The sequence below is a fragment of the Onychostoma macrolepis genome, chromosome 19 (genome assembly GCF_012432095.1).
Source record: "Onychostoma macrolepis isolate SWU-2019 chromosome 19, ASM1243209v1, whole genome shotgun sequence".
In the NCBI taxonomy this organism is placed as follows: domain Eukaryota; kingdom Metazoa; phylum Chordata; class Actinopteri; order Cypriniformes; family Cyprinidae; genus Onychostoma; species Onychostoma macrolepis.
The window spans coordinates 24,678,883-24,685,857 of record NC_081173.1 but is presented as its reverse complement, the minus strand read 5'-3'; the positions used below and the strand labels follow the sequence as shown (position 1 = coordinate 24,685,857).

Below are 6,975 nucleotides of genomic sequence, written 5' to 3'. Positions count from 1 at the left end.
TGTGTGATGGGTTGAGGCACGTCTGACATGTTGCCCTGAGGGATAAACTGAAGGTTTCAACCCACTGCCTAATAGAGCTTTTGAAGCTCGACTCACAGAATGATACGAGAACATGAGAGATCATTCAACTGTTTTCATGATAAACTTCTTATTCTATAGTTCTTTAGGAGTCCATCTGCACTGTAAAAAGTGAAAGTTGACTTAACTTAAAAAAAATTGAGGAAACCCGTTGCCTTAAAATTATTAAGTACATAATAATTTTTTTTTAAAAGTTAAGTGAACTTGACAATTCAATTAACTTATTTTTTAAATTATTTACTTAAAAAGTTTAAGGCAACGGGTTTCCTCAATTTTTTTAAAATTAAGTGTGTGTTCTGGTGCTTTAAAAAACCCAGAAACCAAAATACTGATCGGAAGAGCCTGAAATGAAAATCTTTCTTTTTTTTTTTTTTTTTTTACATCCAAAGAGTCATATAACAAGCAAGCTGCTGGATTTTCTAAGGCAATTTGAGTTAGACTTTACAAGTAGTGCCATCTAGTGGAGTCTAAACCCACATACACATTTTAAAAACTTTTATTTGGATCTACACAGAGGACATTTTCTTGCTCTGAGAGTTCAGTTTGCTCTGTACTTAATCTGAGTACAGTCTAAAAGAAATAGTTAGACATTAAAGAGATTTCATTTGTGATTTCTCTTTCTTATGGCTACAGATGAGCTTCTGTATTACAACGGAGCAACTGCAGGTATAAGAAAGAACTATGTACATTAAAAAAATTACAAGTATTGATTCACCACAACTTTGACTAAGCGTTCAAACAATTGAAAATAAATATGAACCTAATTTTAATGTCAAATTGTCTAATTTAGATGCAAGCAGCACCAGTGCTGAGGCAGGAAATAGTGGTGAGTATCAGATCTATTCATAGAAAATATGAAACACATAATAAATGGTATATCATAGCTCAATAATTTATAGACTAAATAATAGAAAATGGTCCAAAAAATTATGTTGAATTTCTTTCAGCGCCTCAAGTAAATGACGTGCCCAAAGCTGGTAAGTCATTTTTATTATGTATAATATTTGACAAAAATATAGTCTGAAATATTCCAATTGCTGCAAGAATGTCCAAAATGTCCAGGTCACTTTTTAAACTTTTTTTAATGCATATTTGTAGGATTGCATGACTTTAATTTAATGAAAATTAAGCATATTTTCTTCAAATATTCTCATTACTGCAATCAATGGGAAAGAAGTATTTTATATATTTATTTATATATATATATATATATAATAACTTGAGCCTCTAACACTAAGATCTCTCTTTTTTTTCCTATTCTATCTACTTTTTATTCTTTTTATTTATCATTTAAAAAAAATCTGTACTGCATTAGACTAACTGGGACTTACAGCCTTAAATATTGTCGCTATTGTTATTTATTTTGTTATTTTTTAATCTTAATAATCCTAAAATCCATGTTAATGAAAAATGTATTTATTTATGTAAACTTATTTTTATAAATTAATTCTGAATTGCATCAAAAATCCCATGTGTCTCATGCATGTTTTGTTTTTTAAATCTTTAGATGCAGCTAAATCCAGCATGGAAGAGCCTGATGGTAAACGTCACATCATAAACACACACATGTAACCCCTGAATGTAATCTTGTGAATCAAAGGTCTAATGTTTCTGTCTCATCTGTTTCTCTGTGTGCAGAAGATGAAGCTCCAGACTCAGAGGAGGTGGCGGCGGCTGTGAAACCCGCTCCGGTCCCGGTCCAGCGTGCAACCAAATCCCATAATGCATCAGCACGCAAGCGGAGCAAGCCCGTCTCTGCCTCAAAAAAGAGATCAAGAAACCTCCGTCCCTGAGATGTGAACTGTGGCGAGAGAAACAGGGCAAAGCTGCAATGACAAGGCAGTAATAGGAGAAAAACAAGCGATATAAATGTGTTCAGTGGCATTTTTTGTTTTTGTTTGTTTTGAGAATCTTGAACTAGACTTTATCCTCTGTGATGTACTGATCCGTTTGTGCGTTTGACTGTGTGTTTGTGTTGGTGTGAATGCTTATGACCTCTGTTAAAGGTCTGTTAATGTGAGCTACACGATTGTGCTTGCCAAATATTCTTTCAAACTTTACCCAGAAGCAAGGCTGACGTGGATACTTTATAGGATTGATTTCATTTCAGATCAGACTAGAAGTTAAATCTGATATTGTTATAAGCTGAAACTTTATAGACGGTTCAGTTTTATTTTTTTGCTTGATTAATTACAGGATAAATTTGAATCTATAAATCTCAGACTTGATGATAAAACTGGTGCTGGCAACCTGATGACGTTGTGCTCAGATGTGCCATGACTTTAGCGACTAGCAAACACAAAAGCCTTCGCTCTCCTCACAATCTCAGTGTTTGAATCAAAAGTGTTTCTCTCTTTGTTTCCAGTAACTTTTTTTATACACAAAGTATTTAACATTATTGAATTTACAGATATTACAATCAATAACATGTTATTCTGAAACATTTCTTTCCTTTTATTGTACCCCTAAATAAAACTCTAAGCAATGAATATGCTAAATAGAAACCATGTGTCTCTTTCATTATGCTATTACATTTGGTTAACACAGAATTGTGTGTGTGTGTGTGTGTACCTGTTTTTCTATTCAGCTGGGGACTTAAACCTGAATACACACAGACACATGGGGACTCGTGTCATGGTGGGGACCTAAATTGAGGTCTCCACGGGTAAACAAGCTAATAAATCACACAGAATGTTTTTTTGAAAATCTAAAAATGCAGAATGTTTCCTGTAAGGGGTAGGTTTAGGTGTAGGGTTGGTGTAGGGCAATAGAATATACGGTCTGTACAGTAGAAAAACCATTACGCCTATGGAGAGTCCCCACAAGGATAGTAAACCAGAATGAAAGATCATGTAAACAACAAAATAAATAATTTAAAAAATCATTTGGTAATAATTTTGCAATATCATGAAAAAATAAATTAATAACATAATATGGAAAAAATAATACATCAATTCAACCAAAATGTAAAAATATTTACATAATATTAAAATCACATTGTCAATTATAATTTACTTTTATTGAACCTAAAAAAAAAACAATAAAGCAAAGTAAATTCATAAAGACATGCATTAAAAAAAATATATTTTTAATTCAAATTAGTAGTATAAAAATGGAAATATATGTGGAAAAAATAAATATATAATAAATATACAGTTATATAATAAATATGGGAAAAAATTGCATAATTTCAACCAATTTTTAAAGAGTTAAAATATATATATACACATAACATTAAAATTACATTAACATTAATTACAGTCTACTTTTAATTAATCTAATAACATACCAAAGTAAATGCATGAAGACATCCATAAAAAATAAATAGTTTAAATAACTAAAATCAATATTATAAAAAAAGAAGAAAAGAAAAGAAAAGAAAGTAAATGAATAGATAAAAAAAACTTTTTAGTGGGAAGGTAGAGGAAAAACTATATGTTGCGTTACAGATGCTTTTATCAAAATCCCTTCATAATGATTTCTATTTGCTAAGAATTATGCATTTATAATACGCTTGGCCTGAAATCACCCTCAGCAGCTCAGTGAAAGCTGTAAAGAGATACTGACGTCTGAGACAATCGAGAGCTTTCCTGGAAGCGTCTATACGTTCCTCTATACCTTACACTGTATGTATCCACTCGCTCCGGGACTATTAAAGGTCGGGCCGTTCTCTCCCGCTAAAGCTGATACCTGTGTGGGCTTCGGGGCTTCTCCTGTGACGTCCACAGCGCCACACAGCTCTGTTCTCACTTCGATACGCAACCTTTCGTCTGTAAAAGGTCAAAAGGTTATGACTGTGAGGCTTTTTGTAATCTCACACGTCACAGCAACAGGATTTACATTCTAGAATATCAACACAGACGCTCACATGCACAGCACTGAAGACAGATTCCTGGAAATTCTGCTAGGTTCTGAAAACTGCTGCGATTCCCATACAAATCATTCAGTGTAGAGCTGTACATCACAGATGAAAAGGCTCAAAAACTAAACAAACAAAACACTCATACAGTGGAGTAAATGACGACATTTTATTTTCAGGTGAACTATCCCTTTAACTTCTATTGTGTAATATAGCCAGTTTCTCCATTATCAGGTGTGTACTTTTCATTGTTATTGTTATTATTATTCAATTCATTTTATTGTATTACTGTTTTTATTTATTTATTTTTCTTAATTATTTAAAATAAATTAAATTAACAAAGAATAAAGCAAAAAAAAAAACATATCCACAAATCCATATATAAATAATAATGTTTAATAAATATAATTTTGTTATTTTATCATTTAATTTTAATGATTATAATTTTTTGTTAATCATTTTATATAAATTAACATTAAGAAAAATACAAATAAAATAGCCACAAATGCATAAATACAAATAATAACAATGTGTAATAAATTAAACTTTATTTTAATTTTGATTATTTTTATCACCTAATTATTTTTTTCAGTCATTTTATATAAATTAACAAAGAAAACTAATCAAATATAGCAACAAATGCTTAGATACAAATAATAACCATGTTTAAAAAATTAAATAACATTTAAATTAAACAAAGCAAGCACAACAATACACAAACATAAATAACCTTAATTATACAAATAATACTTTTCTAATTATTAAAAATGAAGGGGGGAAAAAATCAGAACTTATCATTAACCTATTACTTAAAAATTAAAATGAAGTGAAATTAACTGAAGTCATTGGTTTCATTCTATAATCATTTATATAGGCTACTATTATAGTTTGTTAATAATTTGAATTTATTTTTAGTTTTTTTCACTTTATTTTTTACTTTTCACTTTAGTCATTTTGTTTAGTGTTTTGTCATTTTTATTCGCTTTTTTAAATGTCTATATAATTTTTATTATTTTTTAATTATTAGTTTTAGTCTATTTCATTTGAGTTATTTTAGTGCTTCAAGTCAAACTAAACGAAATCAGAAGTAATAATAACTAGATGAAATAAAATTTTTTCAGTTAATGTTCTTAGTGCTTTAGTTTTAATAATAATAATAATAACCCTGACCAACACTCACATTTAAATCAACCAATATGCTATTTCTAATCAAACTTCAAATAATCCACTTTCAAAAGCTTGTTTCAAGTGCAGCTATTAGTTACTATCACAAAAACATCACTTGAACTCAATGAACATGAAAAACAAGCTGTTAAGTGTTTTGGAGGGGACATTATCTCAGACGTGCAGGAGTTTTCTTCGGCGGCCGCTAACAAAGGCCTTCTGTTGAATCAGGTCTCCTCTGGTATCAGCTTCTGAGCTTTACTGGAACCATGAGCCACTGGTACGAGCGATGAAAATACTTCAGCCTCTCTTTAGATGACTGACTTGAAATTGTGAGGAACGTGTCACACTTGTTAAGTTCTTCATTTGGATGGAGAGCACGTTCACTACAGACTGCATCGGTGCAGAATGTGTCAGCTCAGATCGGTTCTCAAACTCACTGCTGCTTTCTTATGGTTATGTGAGGTACTACAGCAAACAGAAACGGAAAAATTCAATTACATAGAAATTACTCAATGAGGTGCTCAGACAAATTATAAATATTATTAAATAATTATATCTAAACACTATTTTTAAAATCGTTCTATTTATTTATTTTATTTGTATTTTACACACTACAGGAATATACGCGATTCCTATTGGGATTTTTTTTTTTTCATAAATTGGAACAAATCCTAAAGGATTCGTTAAAGGGAAAAACAAGATCTTACTGAATAAACTGAAATTCTGCAGGATTTATTTTTATTATTACTTGATTCTTCCTATTATATGATATTGATATTGTATAAAACGTATCATAATTCTACTTAAACTAGAATAATTCTACTTAAACTAGAATAACTAGAATAATAAGGACACTTAAAGAGTAATGCAAAAGGAGTTATAAAGGTTTCAGAGTTTTTAATTTATTTTTGTGATCTATACAATTTCAAAATGTACACATCAATTTTATTTGCATTGTCTAAGAGAACAAATGCAAAATAAGTCAAATAATAATAATATTATCCATTTGAATAATCACAAAAATGTGCTTTTATACAAAAAACAATAAACAAAAAAAAAACACAAAGACAACACACAAAACAAAACAAAAATAATAAAATAAAATAAAATAAAATAAAATAAAATAAAATAAAATAAAATAAAATAAAATAAAATAAAATAAAATAAAATAAAATAAAATAAAATAAAATAAAATAAAATAAAATAAAAACCACAAAAGTGTGGTTTAAAATCTTTTTGATGTCTTACTGGGAATCATAATAGTTTAGTTTTAGTTTTTTTTTTTTTTTTAATCTCAGTTAAGTTCTAAAAGATCTTTGTTTTATGATGGTAGAATTCCATAATTCCAAATTACAGTAATAATACATTATAAACAAGTTATAAACATTCTCATTTTACAGAAGCTTCTTGGATAATGTCCCTATCATGGGATGGAGACTGTGCTGTGCTCAATAGACGTCACGGAGAGATGGATTTGTCAGAGAACTTTAGCACAAACAGCCTTTTTACTGAGCAGAGCTGAGAGACATTCTTACATTTCAGATGCTGTTACCATTGACTCCCTCTCAAATGGATGAGTGGCTCGGGAAGACCTGAAAATCACACACTGTACACATCTAAACATAACAGAAAGCCTAAACCAGCTCAGAATCACAGAATGAAATAAAGTGTGTGTGAAGAGGTGTGCTGATGTTTTTTTAAGTGATGATCAGACCTACTGGACAATAAAACTAGAATAAAAATGCCATAAACACAATGAAGGATATAGCCTCAAGTCATACATGAGCCAATAGAGAAAGAAAATACCTAGCAACAACCATCCAGAAGACCTTAGCAACACCCTAGAATACTACAGAAGCTCTGAGACATAC

The 6,975-nt window shown here is 30.2% G+C and overlaps 1 protein-coding gene across 1 annotated transcript; it reads left to right on the top strand.

Moving 5' to 3' along the window:
• The first annotated feature begins 608 nt into the window (after nt 1–608).
• Nucleotides 609–1,871, top strand: si:ch211-133n4.6 (uncharacterized protein LOC797776 homolog). The gene is made up of 5 exons (XM_058753021.1): nt 609–744; nt 869–904; nt 1,026–1,055; nt 1,586–1,618; nt 1,717–1,871. Exons 1-5 carry the CDS (start codon nt 702–704, stop codon nt 1,869–1,871), a joined length of 297 nt encoding a protein of 98 aa, XP_058609004.1. The 5' UTR covers nt 609–701.
• Nucleotides 1,872–6,975: the final 5,104 nt, after the last annotated feature.

Bases quoted from the DNA above. Each gene is read 5' to 3' on its own strand.
- si:ch211-133n4.6 (XM_058753021.1), top strand. From the start codon at position 702: ATGGCTACAGATGAGCTTCTGTATTACAACGGAGCAACTGCAG. The intron at 1,056-1,585 runs GTAAGTCATTTT...TTAAATCTTTAG, and splicing joins AAATGACGTGCCCAAAGCTG to ATGCAGCTAAATCCAGCATG. The intron at 1,619-1,716 runs GTAAACGTCACA...CTCTGTGTGCAG, and splicing joins CAGCATGGAAGAGCCTGATG to AAGATGAAGCTCCAGACTCA.